The 12,004-nt window shown below is 37.1% G+C and overlaps 1 protein-coding gene across 12 annotated transcripts in view; it reads right to left on the bottom strand.

Moving 5' to 3' along the window:
* Positions 1-12,004, bottom strand: part of CTNND2 (catenin delta 2) — a 632,676-nt gene that overhangs the window by 36,427 nt on the left and 584,245 nt on the right. For all 12 annotated transcript variants that reach the window (XR_010432020.1, XM_064661566.1, XM_064661477.1 and 9 more), the window contains one exon: positions 2,248-2,458. Coding sequence is in view for 11 of the 12 variants with exons in the window: in XM_064661566.1 (XP_064517636.1) it covers positions 2,248-2,458 (211 nt within the window). In the remaining variant the exon portion in view is untranslated. The remainder of the gene's footprint in view (positions 1-2,247; positions 2,459-12,004) is intronic.

A 12,004-nucleotide genomic window follows, 5' to 3' on the forward strand; every position in this document is an offset into this window, starting at 1 on the left:
CTTTGGGCAGAAGTCTTCTCAGGGGGTCACACTTTGGTTCATTCTGTGAATTCTGAGAAGGATCACTGGTAGGCTGACAGTCAAACTGGTAAAGCAATGTTCATGACACAACTGATTCAATTAACTTATATAGTATTTTCCTAGTAATTTATTTGGTGCTTTTTTTCCCCACTTTTATTCCACTTTTCACCCAGAGTACAGCTGTAGGTGGGTAATTGGTGAATAAACAGGACTTTGATAAACCCTTTCAAGCATAATTGTTTTTATTATACTTCCAGCTGTACTGGCTGGTGGGGTGCTGGTAGCATGGAGTAACGAGGAAAATAACTGTGCCAACCACCGCATGAGTACTGAGGAGAGAGAGGAACTATGCAAAGCTGATATGGGCTTGGCCAACATGACCTTATGAACATAAGTTCTTTTGTGTGGTCATACAGGGAAAGCGTTCAAGCCCTGGGCATATTCCAAAGGCTAGTGGGGCCAGCCTCACACTCCTGGCACTGATATGTACCAGGGTGCATGGTCAGTCTCGTATCCTGCACTTGTAGAAGCACGTGCTTTTTACTGGACAAGATGAATTCATACTGAAGTGTTCTACTGTATCAAAGTGAGCATGCCAGAACTTTATCCAACAACCAGCAATTTTGATTTTTAAACAATCAATTACATGTAAGAAACCAAACCAAACCAACAGCGCACAGTACTAACATTTCTGAAAGCTGAAAAATGGAACTTTTACTTAAGATGGGCATTTATAGCACTGTATGTTGACAGGTTTTCTTTTCTAGAACTGTGTAGCCTGCTACAATTATAACACATGACTGCATCTCAAAGTACTTGAGAGGAAGGATACATATCATGATTTGGAAGGGCATTTTGGAATTACTCAGTATTACCTGGGCTAAATATATTAATTAGAAATAGATGTATTTCTCCTCACAGTTATGAGGAGTATTTAAACAGGGAATTATACCCTTGGATCCTCCTAAAACTGCCCATGATACTTTGAAAATTTCAAACTCAACAGGCATTAATAATCTCTATCAGATAATGAACAGGTAGACAAATGCATTATTCTGAGGAAAGACACATTTAGCTTAAGTGAAATGGATATGAACCTACTTGCTATATCAGTAAATTTGATCTAGAAAATATAAATTTAAATAGATTTAATAATAACAAAATGCAATTGTAAATAAATTGGCAGAGTATGGGGAGTTTCCACAACGGGAATCACATACTTGGTCATGCTACTACTTTTTACCCCTTATAATTAGAATGTAAGAATGTTTCAATAATGAATTTGGTATGAAAGGAAAAGGGTGACAATAGAGGAAAAGAAATGTGATTAAATTATATTGGCAATGCTCCAATCACATAGGCGAGCATAAGTTCTCATACCAAATGTAGGGTGCATAAATCTTTCCTTCGGGTTGTGCCTGGCTTTGTGGGGCTCTTTTAGAGCTCTGATGCTGCAGTAGGCTGTGTGATGACAGCTTCAAGCAGGTGGACTGATGGGTTTTGTACACTACAGTGAAGGCTTTTTGTTTTCAAACTGCCATAGTCCCATTGCACTATACTTCATCAGGTTGACAAATATGAGAACCAGGCTATCTGTTTTAGGCAAAAGAAGGATAAAGAGTGAACTCTTCATGAAGAGTGTGTACATAGGCAAACAGACAAGATGAAACCATAGCTGTTCTGAAAATGTCACAGTTGTGTGCAAGACTTTTTTTGCCTCACAAAGCAGCCTAAGCTCTCTTGGAAACAAGTAGTTAGGAAAACCCATGGATCTGCTTTTCTACTGTGCCCTGCCTTACCAGCAAGCTGGTGGCAGGGGAAAGGCTGCTGTGAAGAGGGACAGTGACTTTACATTCTTCACTCCTAGAGCAAGAGGAGCAGTCACCCCTTCTGCAGGGTACAATCCAACTACTCTTGTCCCTAATGTTTATCAGGATCTTCTGGAATTGCTCAGAGGTAGTGGTTACTGTAGATAATTACTCTTCCTTAAAATGCACATGGAGTGCACTCCCCGCACTGTTGATGGTACGTCAAAAACAAACCAAAGCAGAGGGAGACTTTTGGTACTGGCATTGTCTGTTTCTTGTCACCTTTCACACTGGGCATATGACTTCTGGTGAAACTAAAGAATTCAACTCACGATTGCACAGAGAAGGCAAACACATTCAGGACTAGTAATAACTACTGGAGAGGTTAAAAAGGTGCAAGGTGATTTGCAAAACATACTTGTCTCCTTTACTCTTAGATATGCCAACCAGTTTCTCAATGCCGCCTGCGTCTCGTAAGGCCTTGGCATTCTCCATGTTTTTAGTGATGACTTCATGCAGAGTGCAGCAAATGGCAGTAACGGTGTCATCAGACATGGCCTTGCTTGCCGAGCTGTTGCTGTTGTTAGCGCCTGGCAGTCGGTGGACCAGATCCCTCATGGCATACTTGCCTTTGTTGAAAGAAAATGAAGGGAGAATTCAGAAGATACAGCAATAAAGGGTGATGGAGAAGAAGTACAGGGGAAACACGCAAGACTATTAGCACCATTTGCACCATTGCATGTAATCTAATTGAATACTCATATTACTTTGGAGTAAACCACATTTATATGATTGTATGTTCAACCATTTCACACATTATGGACTCTAATACTTCCATGCTGCATCAGTTGGAGACTTCGGATATGGCTATATCATGCCCTTAAGAGAATGAAACTATGATAGTAAAGGCAAGTATATGTGTAAAGATAACCTGATAACCAAATCTGGCAAGTCTTCATCTCCCACCAAACAATTCACAACTTGTTACTATAAATTAAATGTGTATCAATTGTTAAAACCTCAAGAGTAAATGCAAATCCAACAACGTTGTTATTTGTGAAAAAATCTTCTCTGAAGGACCAGTTTAAGGTTAATTCTATGCTGTGTGCAGTAATTTAACTGGATTTATTAGTGTTTCTTAGACTATATTGTTCAGCAAGGACATCACCTTTTCCACACATCTTTAGTTGTACTGAACAGAAAAGGAGCCTTTCTGACATCTATTCCAGTCTGGTATTTAGTAAGGAGTTACTTAAGAAAACACTAACCTCCAGAACTTAAAATCTCCTAAAATGAAAGGAATTTTTTTAAAATGGTCACATTGAACATTTCATGAAAAAGAAATTCTGCCAATTACATTTGGACTCAATAATATTAAAGGTCTTTTCCAACCTAGATGATTCTAAGATTATTATAATTTTTTCATGTTTCAATGAACAGATTTTTTTTTTTAAAATTTCCCCTGAAAGTCGTGTAGTACTTGTGAAAATAATACAAAATCAGCTTCTGAGAAAATGTAAATGTAAATACATATAAATGTAGGGCAAGGCTAGCACCAGCACAGATACACAAGAAGCCTCACATCAGTTCTAGAGGATCACTGTTATGGTAAATGGCTGCTCACTCCAATGTGATGAAGAGAAGACCTGAGATAGTGCAGGCCTGATGAAGTTATTACTTAGGCCAGTGAGAAAACTGTGAATCACCTTCAGTGCAGCTGTGCCAGGAATTTGCATACAGCAATCACCATGAGTGTACCATGAAGGATGAAAAGGACAGGAAAATTGGGAAATATAAATAGAATTAGTAATCTAATCTACATCCCATTTTGTGAATGAAATAATCAGGTATAATTGTTGTATATAATATGATAAATTAATCAGATTTTTTTGATAACTTAAAAATGTTCTGATCAATTAGTTTATGAGTACTTACTAAAAATCTTATTTCTGAATTCATAAAAGTTGTTTGTGTCCATATTTGAAAGCAAAGGTAAGAAGAAAGTCACATCTTTTAGCTATCAGACATTGAACCATTTTTATGTCTCACAATTTTGCCTGCTGTGGTAGAACTACAGTCAGTAGCATTCACACAGAATATTCATAATACAGATAAAACTAAAATCTCTGTACTGAATTGTTAAACGTAAAGATTATCAAACAGATTTTGTAGTAAGGTGAGGTCTTAGAGAATACTCACTCCATATCATGTAAAAACATTCCTGATTATCAAAAACATAACATTCCCAACAAAATGCGTGCAGTAGCATTTGAATCTTGCCAGTGTGCTGCAATACAAATTCTGTCCTCATTTTTATTTCTTTGAACTTAATAGTTAATTTATTTGCATCAGAATTTTAAGCAATACTATTAATATCAGATGTAGTACTATTAGCACCACTCTCTCTTTCAGAAATGGTTTGTTTTCCCCTGTACATTTAAGAAACACTGGTCTACAATGGTGTGATATGTTATCTACATCTGCATCTGTTGGTTCTGTGTAACATGAACACATTAATAGCTGTTTATCACTTACAGTGATTACTTCAATTTACAACATATATCAAATTAAGATGTATATAAAAAAATAAAATAAACTATTATTTGATGTGGCTTTTACTCTTCTAGCACAGTGCCTGCCACTGATCAAGAGTAAGTACAAGTAGATAAATCAGATCAGTGAGACTTTCTGCTTTACTCTGGGCACACATCCAGAACAGACCAATGTTCCTTTTTGCTTTCACACCTCACTTAAATTGCAACAGAGCATCTCATCACCTCAGTCCTCCGATGGAACCAGATCACAATGATCATTCCATTAGCAGCCAAAGATTGCAACCCTGAGCACAGGGTATAAGGAAATCTGGAATGGCTGCTCCAAGCAGATCTCTTTGCTGGAACTGGCCTAGTATTCCAGGCAATAGTATTCATACCAATATACATGCTTCTTACAATAACTAAAAGCTTTGGAGCTATCAGGGAAATATCAGTAGGAAAACTAAAACAAACACAATCAAGCACAGTATAAGCATTCTGGATATGCTAATGCTCAGCAGTTCTAACATATCTGCCAGGTACACCCTTCATTAGGCATGAGAAGACCAAATCACTAATAGATACTTCCAACAAAACAGATTTTTTATAGATATGTAACAGTGGGACAGTACAGCATTCCTTATTCTGAGCAGTTGTAGTAATTCCAGCTCAATACTACTATTCAATTCTTAATCATCTGTGTATTTAAACTATATTATATTATGTTTAAAATATATTCTGAGTGGGTCTGGTTGGGGTTTTTTTGGTTGGTTTGGGGTTTTTTTTTTGTTTTGTTGGTTTTTTCCCCCCCCTTAAGAATTGCATGAAATTTAGCCTTTGGATAGCAAGTGCCAGAAGACTGACAGTACATATTTTGTAGACCTAAAATCTAATGAGTGTATTTCAGCAGTTGCAGCTATGCAAGGTGGTGTCTAGTTTGTAGGCCCCCCCCATCAGAACCTGTAATGACAGTGCCAGGCCCCAAGTCCTGCCAGGAGCTGCCTGTGGGGGTGACAGGCTTCCTCCTCCGTGCCCTGTCCCCAAAAGGCAGCAGAAGACAGAACTGCCACCTCCAACAAAGCTATACTCACACACATGGGTAAAAGCAACTGACCACAACTCAGACAGGTATCAAAATGTCAGACAGGCTCAAAATGTCCTTCCAGGGGTTTACCAGAAAAAGGTGGCACACCAGATGGAATAAGAGGGAAGTGGCTGGGCAACAGAGTTGATCTAAGCCACTGTTTACATGGTCTTAAAATCTATTAACAAGTGTAACTGTTAGCATATTTTCTGTGGTTTGAGTACTTTGAACACTGTGTTCGCTATTTGAAAATACATCTGGGATGAGAAAATCCCCTGCCTTAGCCATAAAATAATGTGGCATTAATTTAATTTCATTCGAAACTTATAAACTTATATTGAAAAAGCAGTAAATTTGCTTTAATATAGAGTTAAGTCATGGAAATTGAAAGTGAAGGACTATTTATACTTCAAAAACCATTCCACAGTAACTTGTTTGCATTCTAACCATGTTTTCTAAAACTATACATATAGTTAGGTAATAAATTATTGTACTACATTCACAGAAAAAAACCATCAGTTACAGTTAACTTCTCTTAACTCAGTTATGTTACTACTTCTTTACTACAGACATGAAGAAGAGTCATGTTTTCTAGCATTAGCTATAGAAGAAACCTTGCTCTACTTTAGAGTGGCATAAATGTCAAGTAATGCCACAGGTATTGTTGCATTGGCCCAACACAGCTGACAACACATGTGATCCTTGACTTTTGCATTAGTCTGTGTTAGATTCTGTAGAGCATTTGCATTTAGAATTATTTTTTTCAATGTTAAGAACCTCTTCTGAAAGCAGACTGAAATGTGTAATGGAAACTAGTCTTGTAATGTCAGCAAAGTATTATCTAGCACTACTAGTAGAAAGGCGGAGCAATTCAGCTTGCAGCAGAAGAAGCTTCCCTGAATGGAAAAAGTGAGAACTGATGAGGGTCCTGGGAAGAGAGGTGGATGTGTGTTAGGATTATATTTAAAATGAACAGCACTGTTAATTTTCATTAGGGTTCACACATAACTACTTTGATCTACAAACAGATTGATTTTTTATCTGAACAACATCACACATTATAAGACTCAAAAATTATTTGAAGCTTTTAAAGAGGATTTACATAATACGATTAAACATAGTCAACAGGTTGACAAGAAAAAAAATCATATTTTTTTGTTCAATTTCACTCCTAAAGGAAGAAAGAAAGACATTACATAGCCATAAAAGGAAAGGGTTTTCCCTGTGGGTGCTTGGGACAGCATTTTTCTGATACTACACATTTAAAAATTATTTTTCTCAGCCGGGACTTCCATTGCTTTCATATTAAGAGGGTGATTCATCTAACACCATGCACTTAAGTATTTGCTTATTATTTCAACAATGAAGATTTAATGTCTTTTCCTTTGCATGATAAAGTCTCATTAGCACCTTAATACCTGCCTCCATTACTTAATTCAGGAAACTTTTTACTTCATAGGATCAAACTGATAGCTGGTCTAAGAGAAACTCTGCCTTCAGAGCCAAACAGTAGAGCAAACTATTCTTCTGGTAGATTTAACCAGAGTAAAAGCATCACAGATAAGGTTCTATTTCTGGAAATATTTCCCTACTATTGCCTTGAGACAAATTCACTGCTGTTGTAACCTCATTGACTTCATTTCCATTTTCAGTCATCTCTGAAAAATTACTTTGACACACCGGCAAATTTATTAAATAGTTGTGACATGGTTCCTAGTTTGAGGGAACAAGACTAGGAAAACTGACCTATTGAAAAAACAAGAAACCTCAAGAAGTTACTAATTCAAACTAAGAACCCTGTCCTAGAAGTAGAGCTTGTTCTACAAAAGTAATAGTTCACCATTTTTCCCCCTTTAAGATATCCATTAATTCACATATGTAGCTAGATAATATAAAAATGGCAAAATGTCACCATACTTTATTGTAAAGATACAGATATCCTATGCCAGATCTACTGGTGCTTGTATGTCACAATATATGGGAATTTCCTTCTTTTTGTGCTAATATGCGTTAGACTTAGACATATGTGGTTTCGGGCACTTTTACCATCCTTGTGTTTTTATTACCATTCAATTTCAGCATTTCACAGACTTTATGGAAAGAGTATGACTGGAAGAGCTTTTATTCTTACTTTCAATCATTATTTAATAAATATGCCAAAACTGTCTACTTAATTTGTATGGAACAAATTTTGATCATGAGTCACTGTATTCAACTGATAGTCTAATAAAAGTTTTGTTACTTTTCAAGGAGAGATTTTTTTTTGCCACTGAAAACACTTGAGGGGGTATTGTTATTGAATTATGAATTGTTATTGGAAGACCAAAGCGGAAAAAAACTGGAGCAGCAGGACTAAAAAGTGTGCCCTGAAAAGCATGAGCCCCACTACTTTTAGCAAGTATGAGAGAACAGGGGACTCTGTATCAGTTTGGGATTTAGGTGTAAAAAGAAAGATTAAACCATTTTCAGTCATGTAGGGGGAAATTTTTGTGTACAGAGGGAGCTAATAAATTTTCAAATTCTCTTGGATACCTGAGATACCTACACAGAGTTAGTAGGCCTATGGAAAACACACAGCCTTCTGGAAAAGCAGATGTAAACAAGGTAGGAGACCCTATGGTCTTTAAAGTTTAATGCTTATCTCTAGGCACATAGATATGTTTGGCCAAAAATGTTTTTTTTGGTACCCAAGTCCTTTTACTTCTTATGGTAGTGACATGCACAAACATTTGAAATCTCTGGCACTTCAGAGCAAATGCATATGAAGGCATTTCACTACATAATGGTAATTGACTATAGTACTTCAGTTATTCCTATCCAAAAATACTCTCACCTCAGCTTAATCATTGATAAGGTGAAAGAGTGATGGATTAACTTAAACTGGTTTCAGTAAGCAACTCAAAGCTCATGGCCTGGAGCCACTGCTTTAGCTGCTTCACATTAAGCATAGCCTGTCATTTAAGTTGGGATAATGAGTACTTTAAGCTAGAGAACAATGCCAGATTTCATTTCCTTACAGGTTTACTTGAATTTAAATTTTAAGACTTTGTGGAGATAAATTATTTTTTGAAAAGACGGCATGAATAAAAACCATTACACACACATGCCCTCCTGTGCCCCCAAGGATAGACATGAACTTTGCTCATGGCTGCTGAGATAGAACAAAGAATCAGGTGGAGGTCTCAGATTCCCTCTTCACTTCAGATAAATGATACACTCTTTTCAGTTTTTCACCACCTCTAATGACAGGTAGCAAGATTTCAAGATAAAAGATTGGTATTTGGTATGGACCACGACAAAGAGGAACAGTATCTTCCCTGATGTATTGTATGTGATGTGCCAGTCATTGGTTTTCTTTTTTAAAAATCTTTTTTTATCAAGAATAAATTCAGCTATCAGTAGTGTGGCATATAAAGCTCTACAGGGAGCAGGAATAGTCATCTTTTACAAATTTAGGGAAGAAACCCTCAAACTTCCAATGAGTGATGAAAGTATGTGAAACACCAATAACTGTGTGGCAATGCCAATTGAGATTTGCTTGTAAAAGAATCAAATATCTAAAAGGGAACCAATATAGAAGTCTTTATCTATTGAGAAAGATTAAAGATGTTGGTTCTATATTTTGCAGAAAGAAAGGTATGGCATGAGGAGAACAAGGAATGACAATGGGCACAGCCGTAATAAGGATGAAAGAGCAGTATGTATAGAAGCTATTGGCATTGGACAAAGAAAAAGAGAAGCATTTTGGTATTTTGAACCTGAAATCACAACCAGGTGCAATGCAATCACCGCTTTTCAGCAAGATGCTTTCTCAGATCCTTCATAGATTTTCATTCCTGTAGCAGCATTTTAACCCAGTTACCTTCCTCCTTCAGCTTTTCTGCTTCCAGAAACATAACTTTTCCATTTAATATATTTCCTGCCTCCCTCTGGCTGATTATTTTTCTTGTTTTCAACTCACCTTCTCAGGGCTACTCCCTCTCTCCTCTATTACACAACTAATAATTTTTCTTCCTTGAGCTGTATCCTCTCAGACCTTTGGGTCTTAACTGTGAAATTTTCACTGTCCTTTGCCATGTCTTGTAAATTTCTGCATCTGCCTTGTTTGCCAGGCTTTTCCACTCTCTCCTCATACCGTTTTAAACATGTTCAGTTTGATGCTCAGCTAGATCCTGCTTTAGTCACACCCCTGCTTTTTACCGTTCTGAACAAAAGGAAATTTTAGCTAGTTTACAAGCATAGATTTTAGACTCAAAAATACCAGTATGTTTAAAAGCTGTTGCTCTTATGCTACTGTCTCTCTTGTGTATCTCAATTCCACAGGCAACTATTTAATCTGCTGTTATTTCTAACACTAATTTTACTCCTCTCTCAGTGGAACCCCTTCATATTCTGCGTGTCTCTCACACAGCAAGACTGCAGATACTCAGACTTTATAACAGCAGTTATCTTAAAAACTAAAGACTGAACAAATTCCAGGGCTCTTTAGCTGACCACAACCTGCTAATTCATGTCCCAACATGTACTTTAAAGGCTAGATTCATGTCTGCACTTTGCATGCAGAAGCACTTCAGTTGGTTCTGTTGGAGCTAATGCCAAAAATAGAGCGATGTATTGAGACCCTGTTGTACACCTCTGCCTCTTCCATCTTTGCTGCTCTCTTTTTGGCAATTGTCATGGGATGCATGCTGCCTGCTATGTGGATTTCTGGAGAAACTAGCTCTCCTTTGGGGGGCTATATGATTGCAGCAGAACAGTCAGAAAAGTACTACAGAAATGGATTTATGTGTACCATGGCCAAACGGATTTTGTGTTTCTTAACAGCACCTCTCACCCAGCATAGTGGATGGCTTCTATTTTGAATGTTCATCCATATATCAGCTGAGCAATGTTTATCCTCCCTCTCCCATGCTGGAGAAGCAAACCAAACATGAAAGACAGGCAGCCCAAGTCAGGGTGTGTTCTCTGACTTGCAACCTGGTTTTTGAAGATGAATCTGGAAAAAGGTGTAAGCATTAATTTGTGACTGTCTCACCCACGCTGGGACTATAAAAATGAGGCAGTTAAAGTTCAGCTTGACTTGCCTAATTAGCTGCTGACCTGATATGCCAAAAAACTGCTGGGTCCACAGAAGGAGAAAAATCTCCACCAATAAGCTTCTATTTGTCACCCTCAGCAGTAAAGGAACTCAGCATTTTTTAAGACAAACTATCATATATTACTGCTCTTCTGTTTTTCCTACTCACTTGGCCAGAAAAAGGGATTTGAGTGGTGGCTTTGCCTGTCTCTCTGCAGTCTTAGCCCTGGAAGGTTGTCTGGGAACAAAAATGACAAACTCAGGCTTTATTGTTGTTGGACTAAGAAATTTGTTCTTGTATGTTTGGGTTTTATACCCAGAATGGATGTAGTCCATGTGTGCAATAACTCAAATAATTTCCTTTCTAATTAATTTTGATTACATTTCCTACCAGGTATACAAACTAGAAAAGGCATGGAAAGGAGTTGTTAGCCTACCTATTGACTCAGGTAGTGCAAACATGTCCAATTAACCAGCAGCTCCTTTAGACACCGACAGATTTATTTCTTGTTTAGACTGCACTGCCATCTTTCCTTTCATCTTTCCACTAGCCCAAGGTAAAAAAGATTCTGCAAGGGAAGTAATTCCTCAGTTTAATTGCTGCAGGCTAAGCTTTCTGATTACTGGAGCTGGTTTTAGTCCCTTGCTATCCTCTTCCCTGCTCCCTGCAGAGAACAGAGCTTTTGGAAGTTTGAATTTTTTAAAAAATATAGTCGTTTAATTAATGTTATGATTAATCAGTGCTGCTAAAGTGCTTTGAAGAGGAAAAGTGCTACGTGAGTGTTGAGTGGAATTTTAGTTTTATCTGCATTATTTTCTGAGATAGGATAATATTTTGTTAATAGTCTGATTCCAGGGACTTTAAATTAGGCCATAATGAAGAAATAAGACTACAATCTATTTTTGGAAAAGTAAGTTTAGGCTTCTAGATCTATGCCCTGATCCAACACCCACTGAAATTAATGAGTCTGTCTACCAATGTCAAAAGGTATCAAATCAGATTCATAAAAAAGTAGTTTTTCTTTTCCACTTTGTTTTTCATTTTGTGTCTAAAACAGAACAAGATTCTGACAAGAGTAGCCAGAGCGAATTGCAATTAGACATTATCCTGTTTTCATTGTCCATGAAGCAATTCACATTTATTTGCTACTATTTTTTTGCTTCTTTACTTGTGCTATAACATTGCCTGAAACTCATGAACAAATTTGTCCCCACGGTATGATCTGATAGACTGCTTGGTTTTGCATGCCTTTATATACAGTTAGGAGAACAACATGGTGAAAATACAAAGACTCTTATGTTTAGAAATGTACATTAAAGTATTAAGAGAAACAAAATCAAAATGGAACCTCATGATATATTCTGTTATTAAGGTTAAATAAGAAGTATAGATGTAAATCCTTTAGCTCAATAAATATTAATCTTGTAAAAGTGGTAGTGCCTTTTGAAAACAACTCTTCCAACGAATATCAAAACCACT

Source organism: Pseudopipra pipra, chromosome 1 (genome assembly GCF_036250125.1).
Source record: "Pseudopipra pipra isolate bDixPip1 chromosome 1, bDixPip1.hap1, whole genome shotgun sequence".
Lineage (NCBI taxonomy): Eukaryota > Metazoa > Chordata > Aves > Passeriformes > Pipridae > Pseudopipra > Pseudopipra pipra.